At 43.5% G+C, this 18,383-nt stretch overlaps 1 protein-coding gene across 2 annotated transcripts in view; it reads left to right on the top strand.

Moving 5' to 3' along the window:
• The window catches only part of CLCN2 (chloride voltage-gated channel 2), a 258,540-nt gene extending 252,957 nt beyond the window's left edge, over positions 1-5,583 (top strand). For both annotated transcript variants that reach the window (XM_073675347.1, XM_073675346.1), the window contains 3 exons: positions 1,508-1,612; positions 3,995-4,081; positions 4,987-5,583. In XM_073675347.1, the coding sequence (XP_073531448.1) occupies positions 1,508-1,612; positions 3,995-4,081; positions 4,987-5,175 (381 nt within the window). In that variant the 3' untranslated portion in view covers positions 5,176-5,583. The remainder of the gene's footprint in view (positions 1-1,507; positions 1,613-3,994; positions 4,082-4,986) is intronic.
• Positions 5,584-18,383: the final 12,800 nt, after the last annotated feature.

The following is an 18,383-nucleotide window of genomic DNA, read 5'->3' as shown; positions in this document are numbered from 1 at the left end:
CCTTGACAAACCACAATCCTTCTGGGAAAATGTTCTGTGGACAGATGAAACAAAAAAAGAGCTTTTTGGCAATGCAAAGCAACAGTTTGTTTCCAGACAACGCAATAAAGCTTATAAGGAAAAGAACACATTACCAACAGTTAAGCAGGACAGTGACCCAAAGCACACATCCAAAAGTATACAGGAATGGTTGAAAAAGAAAAAATGGATGGTTTTAAAATGGCCAGCAATAAGTCCTAACTTCAATCCCATTGAAAATCTTTGGGGTGAGCTGAAATCTGCCATTGGGAAAAGAACCCTGCGAACATTCAAGAGCTTGAACAAACTGCAAAGGAAGAGTGGGAGAAAATTCCAGCTGAGAAGTACAAGAAGCTTATAGATGGCTACAAGAAATGTTTGGAGGCTGTCAGCAATGCCAAAGGGTGTGCAACCAAGTATTAATTAGGGGTGCCTTTATTGCTGCACATGCTGTTTATTCTGTTTCTTCTTTGAAATTGCAACATGGAAGTTGAAAAACAAAATGTTATTGTTGTATTACTTTGGACCACTAAGTAAAAAATCCTGAGGATATACTGTAACTTTGGTACATTTCCATTTATTTTTGAAGATATTCTATAGTCTATGAAAAAAATGAAGGGGTGTCAATAATGGTGAGCAGCACCATATATATTTTCTTTTTTTTGTGGGGTGAGGGGCGAATCTGCTTGCCAGTCTATAAATGCACTTTAATGGCAACCGTTAGTGACGTTTGGCTACCCATCCAATATGTTTATTATACTAGTTGATCTGAGACGTGTGAAAGAGGACACAAGCAGGACTTGGACCATCACGAATACTTCTAGATCATTGCTTGTCACACAAGACTTGCTTACTTTCTTCTAACACATTTTAATACATTGTGTTTTGGACGAACTGCCTTTCTACTTGTGTCTCAGTGTAAAGGAAAAACAGGATTATTGTCCCATTCTTTAATAATTGTCTGGGACAAGCAGCTTGGAGTAGCTCTATATGGAGGTGGTGTTAGGTTTATTGTGGGTGATGCAAATTCCCTGAATGTTGCACAGTTATGTACAAAGCAGGATTTATACTGTTACCCTTACCTGATATTCTGAACAGATGAATTGGTTCTTACTTTCTACTACCTAATAATGTATAAATAATGGAACATATTCTGTATTACTTTTTTTATTACTTTTTTATTACTTTTGTATTATTACATTTCTATGCAGTCTAGAAGTAACCAGCCTCCTTTTATAACACAGAGCCCCATAAAGTAGCGCTTTTTAGGGAATTGCATAAATCTCAGATAAAGATATATACTGCTGTCAAATGTGTTATTATAGTAGAAGAGTTATTATGCAGATTTATAGACATTTATTCTATTTTGATACGCACATTTTTTTTAATGGAAAAAGCATAAAAAATGATGTACTATTTTTTTTTTTTTTTTACTAAGCCTCCACATTGTAAGGCTGATATTGTATAATTCTGAAATCATTTTCACCAGATTTTAGAATGGGAAGAGCTTCAACTGGATGAAACAATCAATTTCAACAACTGTAAAATTGACCCGGCGCCATTCCAGTTGGTGGAAAGAACATCTCTACATAAAGTACAGTGCCTCCTATCTATCTATCTGTATATCTATCTATCCATCCATCTCATATCCATCTATCTATTTATATGCTATCTAATATATCTATCTCTGTGTATGTATTTGTCTGGAAATGTTCACAAAAGCTTAATTTAAAGAAAATCTTGTCACCAGGTATTTTCCACCCAATCTTACAGCTGCATGCTCTAGGGGCAGAGCCCCTGATTCTAGATATGTGTCACTTACTGAGCTGCTTGCTGTTGTTTTGATAAACATCGTTGATTAATCCGCAGCAGGACATCACTAGAGGACTTATAAACTTGCTGCCATGTAGTACTCAAAATTACTGAGGTCTGTGTAACCCCGCCCACACCACTGATTGGAAGCTTTCTGCCTATGCACAGTGTACACAGAAAACTCAATCAGTGGTGTGGTTGATTTTTATACAGAGCTCAGCATTCAAAAAAACTGGTAATTCTGAAGCAGACAAAACAGTGATTTTATCAAAACTGCAGCAAACAGCCCAGTAAGCGATACATTGCTCTACACTACGGGGTCTCTTCACTACATCATTCTGCTCTCAGATGGGGTAGAAAAAAAACTGATGGGAGATTCCTTTTAAGAAGATATGTATGTATATGGCTAATGGTCTTTTTCCTAAACATCACTAAGTATTCTGAATGCCTCCTATTTAATTAGCTGTCATATATTTAACCCATTCACCCCCAGGCCATTTTCATTTTTTCCTCCCCTTCTTTCAAGAGCCATAACTTTTTTTTAGACAGCCTTATGAGGGCCTGTTTTTTTGTGGGATTAGTTGGACTTTTGAAAGGCGCTATTGATTTTACCATATAGTGTACTGGAAAACTGGGGAAAAAAAATTCCAAGTGAAAAAAGTACAAGTCCACAATTGTTTTTTGGGATTTTTATTTATATGTTCACTATGTGGTAAAACTGACCTGGCAATATGTGTCCCCATGTCAGTACGAGTACGCAGATACCAAACATGTATAGTTTATTTTTTATTTAAGTGGTGATAAAAAATTCAGAAATTTGTACAAATAAAGGTTTTTGCTTTTGTCGCCATCTTCCGAGAGCTATTTCATTTTTCCGGATCTGGAGCTGTTTGGGGGCTTATTTTTTGCGCCCTGAGCTGATGCTTTTATTGATATAATTTTGGGATAGATACGATGTTTTGATCACCTCTTATTGCATTTTATTGCAATGTTACGGCGACCAAAAAACATAATTCTGTCTCTTTGATTTTTTTTCTTGTTACGCCATTTACCAATTGGATTAATTTATTTTATATTTTGATCGGACATTTCTGAATGCAGTGATACAAAATATGTGTATTTTTGTTTAATTGTTTTATTTTCAATGGGGCAAAAGGTAGTTGATTTGAACATTTGTGGGGTTTTTTATTTTTTTAATATTTTAAAAAACTTTATTTTTTACTTCATTTAATAGTCCCTATAGGAGACTTGAAGCTGCAATCGTCTGATCGCTTGTGCAGTACATAGCAGGGCTTTAGCCCTGCCATGTATAGCAGAAATGACAATCTCCTATCAACGCCGGCCACGAGTCGGCATTCACAGTAGTATCGTAATGACAGGCATGGGGGTCTTCAGCAGACCCTCGGCAGTCATGACGTGATCGCGGGGCTCCGATAACTTGTCACAGGCACACCTATGGTAGCGTGGAATGATGCGCGCCCGCCATGTGTTAAATCCCGCTGTCAGAGATTGACAGCGGGATTTAACAGGTTAAGAGCCACGGGCGGGCCACCGATTCACCCACAGGGGTTAAAGGCACATGACAGCTGAATAAATCAGCTGTCATGTGCCGGGGAAAAATGCATTCTCAGTGTCAGAGCTTGCAGGGACACGACATATGACGTAAATATATGTCATATGGCGTGAAGGGGTTAAACATCCAACTTAGCACTGAATAACATATATACAGTACTGTGCAATAGTTTTAAGCAGCTGTTGCATTGAAAGGATGCTTTCAAAAATAAAGGAAAATGTTAATTTTGATAATTAACAAAAACAAACTATTAATTCTTTTTTTTATAGCATTCTTACTTTGAATTCATTTTTCTATACCTGCATAAAACTTTTGCACAATACTGTATATCCAAATAACTCTTTGTGTATATACTCTGCATAAGATATTCTGTTGGTACAAAGAGTGCATTTATTTCTATCTAGATACAAATTGCAAGATCTACCAAGGATCTAATTGGCATCTAAAGTGCATTTTTTCCAAGAAATGTGTATTAATAGAAATGAGAATGCCCATTAAATATGATCATACTAAATTTTTTTGTCAAACTGATGAATGCAATTTCTACTATTTACAGATATTAAATTCTTCTACTGTTCATTCTCATTTCAGGCGCATACAGTGTTCTCCTTGCTTGGGATGGACCATGCTTATGTCACTTCCATTGGAAGACTCATTGGGATGGTGACACTGAGAGAGGTAACTGCTACACAATAAATATGGCAGAGGCATTTTATAACGCTTCTCTACCTTTTGGCTAAGATCGAGTGTACTATCGTTTGAAAACGCGGCTATGGCCTGAGCTGCTCTATTAGACCGATGCATCATGCACACTGGGTACGGTGCGCTGGGCTGTATACCAGGTGGCTTATGTAGTCATCTGGTGGAGACCTTGGCCCCAAGATCAAAGTCATTAGCTGGGTAAGATTGAGAGCCTGAGGTGAAAAGTGCCCCAAGAGTGGTGACCCTGGGGTGCCCTAACTCACTGGTCATGGGAAACTCACTTGAGTTTTGGGCACATTTGCACTTCACATTTTTATTCTTGTTGAGCACATATCCTTTTCTGTGCCTTTTGGTCCTGCTACTATAATACTAGATGACCTTCACTATTTATTTAATTCTTTTAACTTGTGTGTCATCCTATCACTGTGTGTCTGTCACTAGGGCTCCTCAGGGTGCAGTTCCCTCCTGATCGGTCTGAGGGGGGAGTGTGTGGCCGTCAGGTTCCACTTTCCCCTGAAAAAACCCGGCTCTCCTATCTCAGGAAGGGAGCCAACCTAAATAGCTTCTAGTTTTGCTTGGGTAGGAGCCCAGGCAGATGCTGTGAGCAAGATTGGTTCTTCCTTGGCTTCGGCTAGGGTTGGCTACTAGTCCCTGACCCTCGCCGTGGCCTTTTGGCTCGGAGAGAAAGGAATCCATTATTGATGGCCTCTCTCCTGTTGGAAAGGGTTACAATTGACCATATAATAGTACACTTTTTGTGGCACCATTTGGTCAATGTTTTTAAGCACACTCTGGTTTAGAGCACAGTTCGGCTCTTTAAGAAACAAAAAGGCATTTTGTAACATATGATCTATTAATGATAAATGTGCTTGTTTTTCCAGCTTCGCAAGGCTATTGAAGGCTCCGTGAACGCTAAAGGTGCTAAGGTGCGCCCACCCTTAGCCAGCTTCAGAGACAGTTTCACAAGTAGTAGTGAGACAGAGACTGCCAATGTCGGTAAACTGTGGGAAAGAAGTCGTCGGCACTTACTACCTCGCGAATCCAGTCCCTCTGACAGTGATGACAAGTGACCTTAATTCTAAGTCATTCTTCAGACAACATCCAGCTGGAAGATTCTGGGCTTTCATATCAGCACTGCCATCTGTATCATACAGAAATCCTTAAATGCACAAGCTGAACATTCGAATCGTGAGTCTTCCATTCCAGCTCCTGAGGAGGAAGCAGGAGTTGGGTAATTTTAACGTGGCCTTTTTTGGCCTTCTTTCCAGAAGTGCACCCTCTCAATAATGTGAACGCTGTGCTTGTGAGGATCGCTGGACCTGGGCGTAATCTGGAAGAGCATAATAATGTACTGACTTGACAGACTGGACTGCCATAAATCAGTAGTCATACTTTTTAATTTCCAGTTGTGACATGCTGGACATAAGGTTGCCACTAATTTTATGTGCCATTAAAATATATTAATGTTGTTTGTACAATTTTCTAGCTACAAGAAATCTAAGTATCATTGACATCACCGGTTGTCTGTGCTGAAGCAACCTCCTTATGCCTTATACACACGGTAAAGTTTTGTAAGCATTTTCTTTAGCTAAAACTAATTCTGGATCTAAGATTGCGAGGAATAATATTTTTTTCCTTTTTGCGTCCCTTCCCTTTTGGATCCAATCCTGAGTTTGACTACAGAAAACACATTCAAAAACTGTAGTGTGTGAATAAGGCACTAAACTCCCTGCACTACCAGCATCTGATTCTACCTCAGTTATAGGAGATCTGTTCTCACATAGGCTAGAGATGGAAGTAGGGTTTGTAGGTTGACAAGTGACTATGGCCCAGAATTAAGGCAAAGTGCGACTTTTGCACACAGTATAATGGTGTCCTAGGAACTGGTGTCATTGCAGCTGTCATTGTGGTAGATGTGAATAAAGCAAATATTTAACTGCTGCAAACTACAAACTACTAAAGGAAATTATTGTATTTATTAACTTAAAAAATATGAAGGAAACTATTTCCATGACTGTGGCTGAGCATAATTTGTAAGAGACCATGCCTGTCATGTACTAGTTGGGTATGCCTATATTTTAATCATATATTATTTCCAGGCACATTTTTACAAACCACAATAAACACGGCCTCCAAATGTATATAATGACTGGGAAGAATCATTCTAAGATGATAGGATGAGTATAAAAGAGAAAGTATAGCCACTTTCTGGGACTAAAGACTAAAACGCTAAACCGAAGGACGCAACACTCTTGAAACTGTTGTAGCAAGATAATATCACAATGAAACATAGGTTAGGCTATGTGCCCACGATGCAGAAATGCTCCGGATTTTTTCTTGAGCGTTTCTGCATCTCCCTGGCAGAAAAAAATGCATGCGGATTGTACATGGGTTTTCCTGCCAGGGACATGCGGAAATGGAGCGTTATTCACTGACATTTCCGCATGCGGGTTGACAAGCGCTTTCCAAGCGATTAGCATCACTTGGAAAGTGCTTGTGACAACTAGGTCACACTACATAAATCCATGCAAACTGCATGGATTTATATAGTGTGACCCGAGAGTGTGGTTAAAAAAAAAAAAATCTATACTTACCCTCCGATGGCCCGCGCTGTCTTGCTTCGCTCGGTGGCGGCAGCGGTGGATTGAAAGACCTGCCGACGTCAGCGTCGCGTGACCCGTCACATGACTCTGACGTCAGCGCAGGTCCTTCAATCCACTGCAAAGTGCCGGGAAGCAAGGAGGAGCGCAGCGCGGGCCGCCGGAAGGTAAATATACATTTATTTTTTATTTTATTCTTTTTTTACAGATTTTTTAATGGTACCTGGGTGTGGATGAGACTCTCCTCTCCTCCACACCCGGGTACCATCCGCACATTAGAACGCACCAATTACGCAAGTACAGATGCAGTCTTGCGGAATTGGCGCGTTCTGATGCAAGTCAATGGCGGTGAAAACGCAGCATTTCCGCAAAATAATTGGTAGTGCTGCGTTTTTTTCCGCAATGATAATCCGCAGCGGAAATTTCCGCAGCATGTGCACAGCACATGCGGATTATCATTGGGGAACATTACTGCCCTTCTACCATGCGTTTTTAATGCGTTTCCGCAGCTGCAAAAACGCTGCAGAAACGCATTAAAAACGCATCGTGGGCACACAGCCTCAGGGTGAATAATTCAGCATTTGCCAACCCCATGATTTCCGCTGCATGTGCATTTTGATATGCAGATTAGACCTAATCTGCCTGTGGGAATTCACCACCAAGTCCATGTATCATTTAGTATGTGACCTGTCATTTTTTCCCTTTAAATTAATGGGAGGTGATGAAATTAGCAAGAAATAATCGTCATGTGAACATACATACAAGGTGTGTGACTAAAACAAGAAAAAGACAAACTAATTTAAGAATTGCACATGAAGTGTCATGCTAGGTATGGGGAGAACCCAGTGCATAACGATGGGAAAAGGGGAGGGAGCACTACAACTAGGGAAAGGGAGAGTGGAGACCACTAAACAAATCTAAACAACAAACCCTAACTCAGCTATAGCCTCTAAAGAGGTTCTGCACCTATATCCGAACAGAAAACCTGGCCCTAAGGCTAGACCCTAGGTAGGGAGTGGGTGGGGTGGGCACTAAGTCAGCCCCACTACAATATAAAGTACACACGGGGAATACACTTGGCTCCAAAATAACACCAGAGAAAGCTCCGCAACAATTCACGGGAGAACTCCAAAGTAATTCTAGCCGCCTACTAGAATCCCAAGCCTGAATAGGTATAACACACTATCACCAGCAACTCTCTGAGCAATCTGAGTGTATTTAAGGGCACAGCAAGGAAGTGCTGATTAACAGCAGAAAGGTGAGGATACCTCAGGGTCCTAAAGGGAAAGGTATTATCCCCAAGCATGGTGAGGATCACCACTGGGTCTTAAAGAGAGAGGAAACATAAAAAGGATTAGGGAGATATTTGTAACGCCAAACGCAACGACCTTCTACAGCCATAAACTGTATGACTGTCTGTCAACCCTGACACCCCCATGACATGAAGCCTTCAGGAACTATCAAGTGCTGTTTTCCAGAACTTTGACCTTCCTTGAAACTTTTGAAGTTCATGGCATCAAGTGCTCATATATGAGGGTATAGACAGGCTTAAAGAGTAACCGTCGTTTTTATTACATAAATTAGTAGTACACGTGAAAATAAGAAACTTTGTAAGATATCTTATCAGAGAAATCTGCTTCTTTCTCTGCCAGAATTGGTCATTCATTATCAAAATTCTCAATAAAATCTATATTCAGTGAAGACAGACTTTCCCATTACTAAGATAGGAAATATAGCGGCTGCCAGTGGCGTCCCGCCAATGGCGGCAGGCCACGCGACTGCTATGGGGCCCGTGAGCTGGGGGGGCCCCATAGCAGTCGCGTGCACTGTGTACCCCCGCACGCATCAGGTCCCCCTCGTGCACCCAGGCAAGTGGCGGGGCCCTGAGCAGGCGGCCGGCACAATACTTACCTCTTCCCGTGCTCTAGATGCTAGAATGTATGGGCTCCTTCCAGGTATGATGTCATTTCCGGGGGCGTGTTCTAGTTCAGCATCAGACGCCAGTGTCTCATGCAGAGACAGAGCTGCCAGTGAAGCTGCAGGAGGAGGTCAGTATGTTAAGCTGAGAAACAGGAGATTGTTCTATTAATTGCTGGTCTGATGTCTTTTCTTCTTGTTGTGTTTGGGGTGAGGGGGCTTGATACGGGAGTGAGGGATTTGGGGGGGTTAATGCTGGAGGGCAGTCTGGTGGGGTTAATTAATGCTTGTGGAGATCTTAGGGGGCTCTGGGGAATAATGCAGGGATAATGCGTGCTTGTGGGGGCCCTAAGGGGATGCTGCGGGCTTGTGAGGGCTCTGGGGGGGTTGCTGCGGGCTTGTGGGGGCCCTAAGCGGGATTCTGCGGGCTTGTGGGGCCTTGGGGGGGATGCTGTGGGCTTGTGGGGGCCTGGGGGGGATGCTGCGGGCTTGTGGGTGCCCTGGGGGGGATGCTGCGGGCTTGTGGGGGCTCTGGGGGAGGGATGCAGCGGGCTTGTGGGTGCCCTGGGGGGGATGCTGCGGGCTTGTGGGGGCTCTGGGGGAGGGATGCAGCGGGCTTGTGGGGGCCCCGGGGGGGATGCAGCGGGCTTGTGGGGGCCCCGGGGGGGATGCTGCGGGCTTGTGGGGCCCCGGGGGAGATGCTGCGGGCTTGTGGGTGCTCTTGAGGGGATGCTGCGGGCTTGTGGGTGCTCTGTGGGGGATGCAGCGGGCTTGTGGGGGCTCCAGGGGGGATGCAGCGGGCTCTGTGTGGGGCCCAGGAGGCATGGGGCATTACATGGGGTCCAGCCTGCATATGGCATTACATGGGGCCCAGCCTGCATGGGGCATTACATGGGGACCAGGCAGTATTCTCTATGGTGCATTATATGGGATCCAGTATTTTGTATGGAGCATTATATGGGGCTCATCATACTGTATGGAGGACTATGTGGTGCCCATAATATTGTATGGAGGACTTAGTGGTGCCATAACACTGTATGGAGGACTATACTGTCCGGTCTGCGCTGTGAGGATTCACCGGTTTCTGAGCTATTGTAGAATTTACAATAGATATTGCTCATGTAATGTAAGAAGTCAGTGAAATTTTTGGCATTGTACTATATCTATAATTTCTCTGCTGTATCTGTGCAGCATGAATGGTTGGATGTGTTAAAGGGGCCACTGAGATTCTTTCGCCCAGGGCCCATGAAAACCTGGAGGAGGGAGCATCATGTGACACTCCCTCTCCCATCATTCCTCCTCTGCGTCTGGCGCAGCAGCATGAGGACGCGCCACGCTGTGTCAGACAGTGGAGCTGGCAGCTGCTGAGGTGATGAGCTGCAGAGACTGAAGCAGCGGGGAACGAGGAGCGGTAAGTATGTATTTATTTTTAAATCAGTGTGTACTGATAATACTGGAGGACTGGGGCTGCATTTTACCCTACGGGTGGGGGGGGCTGCATTTTACTCTATGGGGGGGCTGCATTGTACTGTGTGGAGGACCATGGGGGAGTGCATTGTACTGTGTGGAGGACCATGGGGAGTGCATTGTACTGTGTGGAGGACCATGGGGGAGTGCATTGTACTGTGTGGAGGACCATGTGGGAGTGCATTATACTGTGTGGAGGACCACGGGGAGTGCATTGTACTGCGTGGAGGACCACGAGGGAGTGCATTATACTGCGTGGAGGACCACGAGGGAGTGCATTATACTGTGTTGGTGTCATCATACTTTACCCTGGGAGTTGAGGTGGGGTACAGTAGGGTCATTATACTGTGCATGTGGAGGAATTCACCATGGGGGTATCATACCGTGTTTGGGGGGCCCTTTTGTTGGCACCACACTTTATGGGCAATGAAAAAGGGATCTAGGACTTCAGCAGAAGGAAAATTACTATGTAAAGGCTGGAAGGTTGTGAGATCTGCTCTTCTGTGACCCCGACAATTATTTACATTTTTTGGGGGTGCCCAATTAGAACTTCTGCTATGGGGCCCCATGATTCCTATGTACACCCCTGGCGGCTGCTGCTGGTAAGATTCTATGTAGTCAGGAGGAGGTAGGAGCTACGGGCAGAGCTGCTGGCCCCAGTTTGTTGGAGACTATGGGTTTTTTTTTAGAGACCATAGCAATTACTTTGCCTGTGTGATATTTAAAATAGGAGGCAGGTCACTGCCTGATCAGTGACCTATCATTCAAACAGGAGGATGAATAAGGGATTAGTGCACCAAGAAAAGACTTGCCCACAGGCCCACCACGAAGATATCATTAAATGAAAACTTCAAAGATTACACATAAACCACCAAACAGATTTCTTCACTGCAGTTATCATTTTGATCAGCATCACAGCCCTCCAGGTAAGATGGTGAAGGGCACAGCTCACTGGTTCAGAACATCAAAGCAGGGTGCCTTACAAGCTCCGCTCTGGACAGCACTTTGGCACCTCATGGTCAGATACAGTAATAGGCAGGTAGACAAAGCGTTTGACTAAGCATATCCAACCAAGTGTGTAATGGTCAATAAGATAGCATAAATAGAAGACCACAAGAGCCTCTTGGGGCTTCTAGCAAGAATATGGAGATTGTATAATAATAATGATCTTTTTATTTATATAGCGCCAACATATTCTGCAGCGCTTTACAATTCAGACAATTTACAGACATTATCGGCACTGTCCCCATTGGGGCTCACAATCTACATTCCCTATCATGATGTCTTTGGAGTGTGGAAGGAAACCGGAGAACCCGGAGGAAACCCACACAAACACGGGGCGAACATACAAAATGGAAGGTGCAAGATATCTATAGAGATAGAAAGTATTTAAGGATGGCTTCCTGGTGACTACCTGTAGAAGGTATGCCGTAAAGTGACATGGTACAATTCTGAGACCACCCATGGCGCCATAGAGGAAGACTCTGGAACAACTGTGACCTGCAAGTGTAAGACAGTGCAAAGTGTGCCATCACTGGCGTAACTAAAGTCTAATGGGCCCCCATCCTGATTATATATATATATATATATATATACAGCTATATGAAAAAGTTTGGGCACCCCTATTAATCTTAAGCTTAATGTTTTATAAAAATTGGTGTTTTCGCAACAGCTATTTCAGTTTGATATATGTAATAACTGTTGGACACAGTAATGTTTCTGCCTTGAAATGAGGTTTATTGTACTAACAGAAAATGTGCAATCTGCATTCAAGCAAAATTTGACAGGTGCATAAGTATGGGCACCTCACCAGAAAAGTGACATTAATATTTAGTAGATCCTCCTTTTGCAAAAATAACAGCCTCTAGTCGCTTACTGTAGCTTTTAATGAGTTCCTGGATCCTGGATGAAGGTATTTTTGACCATTCCTCTTTACAAAACAATTCCAGTTCAGTAAAGTTTGATGGTCGCCAAGCATGGACAGCCCTCTTCAAATGATTCCACAGATGTTCAATGATATTCAGGTCTGGGGACTGGCATGGCCATTCCAGAACATTGTAATTGTTCCTCTGCATGAATGCCTGACTAGATTTGGAGCGGTGTTTTGGATCATTGTCTTGCTGAAAGATCCATCCCCTGCGTAAACTTCAACTTTATCACTGATTCTTGAACATTATTGTCAAGAATCTGCTGATACTGAGTGGAATCCATGCGTCCCTCAACTTTAACAAGATTCCCGGTGCCGGCATTGGCCACACAGCCCCAAAGCATGATAGAACCTCCACCAAATTTTACTGTGGGTAGCAAGTGTTTTTCTTGGAATGCTGTGTTTTTTTGCCGCCATGTATAACGCCTTTTTGTAAGACCAAACAACTCAATCTTGGTTTCATCAGTCCACAGCACCTTCTTCCAAAAAGAAATTGGCTTCTCCAAATGTGCTTTTGCATACCTCAGCCGACTCTGTTTGTGGCGTGCTTGCAGAAACGGCTTCTTTCGCATCACTCTCCCATACAGCTTCTCCTTGTGCAAAGTGCGTTGTATAGTTGACCGATGCACAGTGACACCATCTGCAGCAAGTTGATGCTGCAGCTCTCTGGAGGTGGTCTGAGGATTGTCCTTGACTGATCTCACCATTCTTCTTCTCTGCCTTTCTGATGTTTTTCTTGGCCTGCCACTTCTGTCCCTGTGTTCTTCCATTTCCATACTATGTTCCTCACAGTGGAAACTGACAGGTTAAATCTCTGAGACAGCTTTTTGTATCCTTCCCCTGAACAACTATGTTGAATAATCTTTGTTTTCAGATCATTTGACAGTTGTTTTGAGGAGCCCATGATGCCACTCTTCAGAGGAGATTCAAACAGGAGAACAACTTGCAAGAGGCCACTTTAAGTAGCTTTTCTTATGATTGCATACACCTGGCTATGAAGTTCAAAGCTCAATGAGGTTACAAAACCAAAAAAAGTGCTTTAGTACGTCGGTAAAACTTAGGTAGGAGTATTTAAAACAAGAAAATGATAAGGGTGCCCATACTTATGCACCTGTCAAATTTAGTTTGAATGCAGATTGCACATTTTCTGTTAGTACAATAAACCTCATTTCAAGGCAGAAACATTACTGTGTCCAACAGTTATTACATATATCAAACTGAAATAGCTGTTGCAAAAACACCAATTTTTATAAAACATTAAGCTTAAGATTAATAGGGGTGCCCAAACTTTTTCATATAACTATATATATATATATATATATATATGTATCAAAAGAATGCAGCAGCACTCCATATGGCCAAGATACGTCTTAACAATGAAAATAATGAAAATATTACATCTAAACTGTTTTGCTTAGCAACAAGTACTTGCAAACAATGAAGGTTTTTAGCGCATAAATTGGCCAATTCATGTGTGCCCATCAACCACGGCAAGGTAACCTCCCCCTGATGGGTAACTACTCTGCCTAACCTGCCACTTTTGGGCTACAAGACTACAACTAAACGGACAAACATGTCTTCTTCTGGGCTAAAAACACCTACATTTAAAGGGCAAGCAGAGCTGTATATATAACACCTGCTGGTTAATGGGAGGAGTGCAGAATCAGGCAATATTTTCATTATTTTCATTGTTAAGACGTATCTTGGCCATATGGAGTGCTGCTGCATTCTTTTGATATATTTTATAGTTACAGCAGCTGGCACCAGTTCACACTAGCAGGTGCTGGTCAGGTTTCTCTGGTGTATATATATCTATATATATATATACAGTTAGTTCCTTATATATTTGGACAGAGACAACATTTTTCTAATATTGGTTCTAGACATTACCACAATGAATTTTAAACAAAACAATTCAGATGCAAGTAAAGTTCAGACTTTCAGATTTCATTTGAGGGTATCCACATTAAAATTGGATGAAGGGTTTAGGAGTTTCAGCTCCTTAACATGTGCCACCCTGTTTTTAAAGGGACCAAAAGTAATTGGACAGATTAAATAATTGTAAATAAAATGTTCATTTCTAGTATTTGGTTGAAAACCCTTTGTTGGCAATGACTGCCTGAAGTCTTGAACTCATGGACATCACCAGACGCGGTGTCTCCTCCTTTTTGATGCTCTGCCAGGCCTTCACTGCGGTGGGTTTCAGTTGCTGTTTGTTTGTGGGCCTTTCTGTCTGAAGTTTAGTCTTTAACAAGTGAAATGCATGCTCAATTGGGTTGAGATCAGGTGACTGACTTGGCCATTCAAGAATATTCCACTTCTTTGCTTTAATAAACTCCTGGGTTGCTTTGGCTTTATGTTTTGGGTCATTGTCCATCTGTAGTATGAAACGACTACCAATCAGTTTGGCTGCATTTGGCTGGATCTGAGCACACAGTATGGCTCTGAATACATCAGAATTAATTTGGCTGCTTCTGTCCTGTGTCACATCATCAATAAACACTAGTGACCCAGTGCCACTGGCAGCCATGCATGCTCAAGCCATCACACTGCCTCCGCCGTGTTTTACAGATGATGTGGTATGCTTTGGATCATGAGCTGTACCACGCCTTCGCCATACTCTTCTCTTTCCATCATTCTGGTAGAGGTTGATCTTGGTTTCATCTGTCTAAAGAATGTTCTTCCAGAACTGTGCTGGCTTTTTTAGATGTTTTTTAGCAAAGTCCAGTCTAGCCTTTTTATTCTTGATGCTTATGAGTGGCTTGCACCGTGCAGTGAACCCTCTGTATTTACTTTCATGCAGTCTTCTCTTTATGGTAGATTTGGATATTGATACACCTACCTCCTGTAGAGTGTTGTTCACTTGGTTGGCTGTTGTGAAGGGGTTTATCTTCACCATGGAGATTATTCTGCGATCATCCACCACTGTTGTCTTCCGTGGGCGCCAGTGCTTTCTTTCTTTCTCAGGATGTACCAAACTGTAGATTTTGCCACTCCTAATATTGTAGCAATTTCTCGGATGAGTTTTTTCTGTTTTTGCAGCTTAAGGATGGCTTGTTTCACCTGCATGGAGAGCTCCTTTGACCACGTTTACTTCACAGCAAAACCTTCCAAATGCAAGCACCACACCTCAAATCAACTCCAGGCCTTTTATCTGCTTAATTGAGAATGATATAACGAAGGGATTGCCCACACCTGCCCATGAAATAGCCTTGGAGTCAATTGTCCAATTACTTTTGGTCCCTTTAAAAACAGGGTGGCACATGTTAAGGCGCTGAAACTCCTAAACCCTTCATCCAATTTTAATGTGGATACCCTCAGTTTTACCCACTACTTTGGATAAAAGACTCTGCAGGTCCTGTATAGAGCAGACCATATGCGAGGAAACACCGAAATTTGCCTCAGAACTTAGATACCTGATAAAATCGCAGGTTGAATACTATTAAGTCCCTTCGGGGGGGAGGGGGGCTTAAAAAAAACAAAAACATATCGTCCGGATCTAGCAGTGGAAATTCAGACACGTCCAATTCTTCCTCATCTTCTTCCTCATCTACAGATAGGAAAACAGCTCTGTCCTCCCCTATCGAGGAGACAGTCTCATTAAGGCCGTCAGATCCACCATGGGGTTGGCAGACCCAAGGCCCAAAAGATCTATCCAGGACGTGATGTTCAGCGGATTAGAACAAAAAAAGAGGAGATCTTTTCCACTTAATGAGCAAATTCACTCTTTAATTAAAAAAGAGTGGAAAAGACCAGAAAGGAAGGGCCTCCTTTCCCCAAAAAGAAACTACCCATTCGATGACCGGGCATGTTCCTTTTGGGAGAAAGCGCCAAAACTGGATGTTGCAATTGCTAAAGCCTCAAAAAAGTTCTCCCTCCCATTTGAGGACATGGGCATGTTAAAAGACCCCATGGACAAAAAAGTGGACGCCTTCCTAAAGGGTTCATGGGAAGCCGCTGGGGGGGGGGTTAAAACCTGCGGTAGCAGCTATATGTACGGCCAGGTCATTAATGGTCTGGCTAGACCAGCTTGAAACGCAACTGCAAGAGAAAACGTCTAGAGACACAATACTAGAATCCATCCCGGTAATGAAAGGGACAGCTGCCTTCCTAGCTGACGCCTCTGACTCTGTCAGATTAGGTGCTAATGCGGCCAACGAGCCCTCTGGCTTAAATGCTGGCCAGGGAATCTGCAAACAAAATCAAGATTATGCTCCATCCCCTGTGAGGGCGAGTTTTTGTTTTGGCCCACCCTTGATGACATCCTAGAGAAAACTGGGGACAATAAAAAGCGTTTCCCTATCCTATCTAACACTGCTTACAGGACGCCCTTTTGGAGCAAAATGTTTATCCGCAGGAAGCCCCCTAAAGACCAGGATAAGTGGGAGGACAGGAGAAGGAAAACCAAAGGGTTCCTGTTCAACAAATCCCCCAATGACAGCGGAAAGTCCTCCCAATGACGGTTTTCCCCAGGTGGGGGGAAGGCTATCAGAATTTCTCCCTGCCTGGAAAACAATATCCAACAGCTCATGGATTCTGAACCTAATAAAATCAGGTCTGAAATTCCAGTTCCTCTCATTTCCACATCCAAACTTTGTATTAACACCCAAAAGGTCCTCAAACGAGGAGCAGCTGGCCTTAGAGCAAGAAATCCGAGGACTGATAGGGAAAGCGGTCCTTCAGGAGGTCCCGATGGGGGAAAAAGGCCAAGGCTTCTACTCTCCGTTATTCCTGAGGAAGAAACGAGATGGGACTTACAGAACAATCATAAATTTAAAGGACGCCTATTACGTCCCCAAATTCCTCAGAGTAGCAGTTTCCATAGGTGGAGTCGTCAAACACAATCAATACACAGCCCTCCCTTTCGGCATCGCCATAGCCTCAAGGGTATTCACCAAGGTTATTGCGGAGGTGATGGCACATCTAAGGGAACAGAACATCCTTGTCGTTCCATACTTGGATGACTTTCTGGTAATAGGCAGTTCCTTCCTGCACTGCAGAACCCAACTAGAAAAGGTCATGGATTCCTTGACACACTTAGGATGGCTTTTGAATCTGAAAAAATCCAAACAGAGCCATGCCAGATACAGGAATATCTGGGCATCGTGTTGGATTCAAAAAGACAAGAGTGTCTTCTCCCCACAGGGAAAATTCACAAGATCATAGACCAAATATCGCGGTCAAGGACCCACCCGTCTATGACTCTACGGAAAGCCATGTCCCTTCTAGGCTCCCTGACTGCGTGTTTCCCGGCCGTCCAATGGGCCCAAATACATACCAGGGCCCTGCAGTGGGAAATCTTAAAGGTAGAAAAATCTCTAAAAGGGCATTTAGAAGGGCAGCTAACGCTATCATCAGAGACCACACTTTCCCTAAGGTGGTAGGGGGAAGATAGGCAATCTAGCCCGGGGTATTCCATGGGAAATCCCCACACCTCAAATCCTAACCACAGACGCAAGCCCCGGGGGCTAGGGGGCTCACCTCAACAATCTTGTAGCTCAGGGGGTCTGGACAGAACACCTGAAGCCAGTTTCCTCAAACATGAAGGAGCTTCTAGCCGTAGAGTTTGCACTCCGGGAGTTTATACACACTTCAAGGTCACCAGGTGAGGGTGTTCTCGGACAATTGAGTAGTAGTAGCGTACCTGAACCACCAGGGTGGGTACCTGGTCCCATTCTCTGATGCAATCGACGGAGGTCATCTTTCAATTAGCCGAGGTAAACTTACAATCCCTATCAGCCTTACACATAAAAGGGATAGAAAATCGCACAGCAGACTTCCTGAGCCGGACACAGCTAAGACAGGGCGAGTGGGAGTTAAATCAGTCTGTTTTCAGTCAGATTGTACAAATGTGGGGGCGTCCTTCCATAGACCTGTTCGCCAACAGTCAGAACAAGAAAACAGACACATTCTGCTCTCTAGACCCCAAAGAGAACTCCATAGCTTTAGATGCCTTCATGATCTCATGGAGTCACCCTCTAGCTTACGCTTTTCCTCTGACTGCCCTGATTCCGGCTGTTCTGAGGAAAATCACGGAAGATAAAGCAAGAATAATATCGATAGCCCCCTTCTGGCCAAAGAGGGCGTGGTTTTCTTGGCTGAGGATGATGTCAATCTCTGACCCATGGGTTCTTCCGGAGCTTCCGGACATTCTTTCGCAGGGTCCGGTACTTCATCCTCAGGTAACAAACTTGCACTTGACAGCCTGGAATTTGAAAGGGCTCTTCTGAGGGACAAAGGATTTTCCCCAAATCTCATCACCACACTACTTCAAAGTAGGAAACCTGTGACCACCAAACTTTACAGGAAAACTTGGAGGAAGTTCCTTTCAGTCTCAGGTTCCAGGCTAGGAGGGGAGGTTCCATTA

Source organism: Phyllobates terribilis, unplaced genomic scaffold (assembly GCF_046119375.1).
Source record: "Phyllobates terribilis strain yellow unplaced genomic scaffold, ASM4611937v1 Scaffold_3__8_contigs__length_932513732, whole genome shotgun sequence".
Lineage (NCBI taxonomy): Eukaryota > Metazoa > Chordata > Amphibia > Anura > Dendrobatidae > Phyllobates > Phyllobates terribilis.
This window is presented reverse-complemented; position numbering and strand designations above follow the sequence as displayed.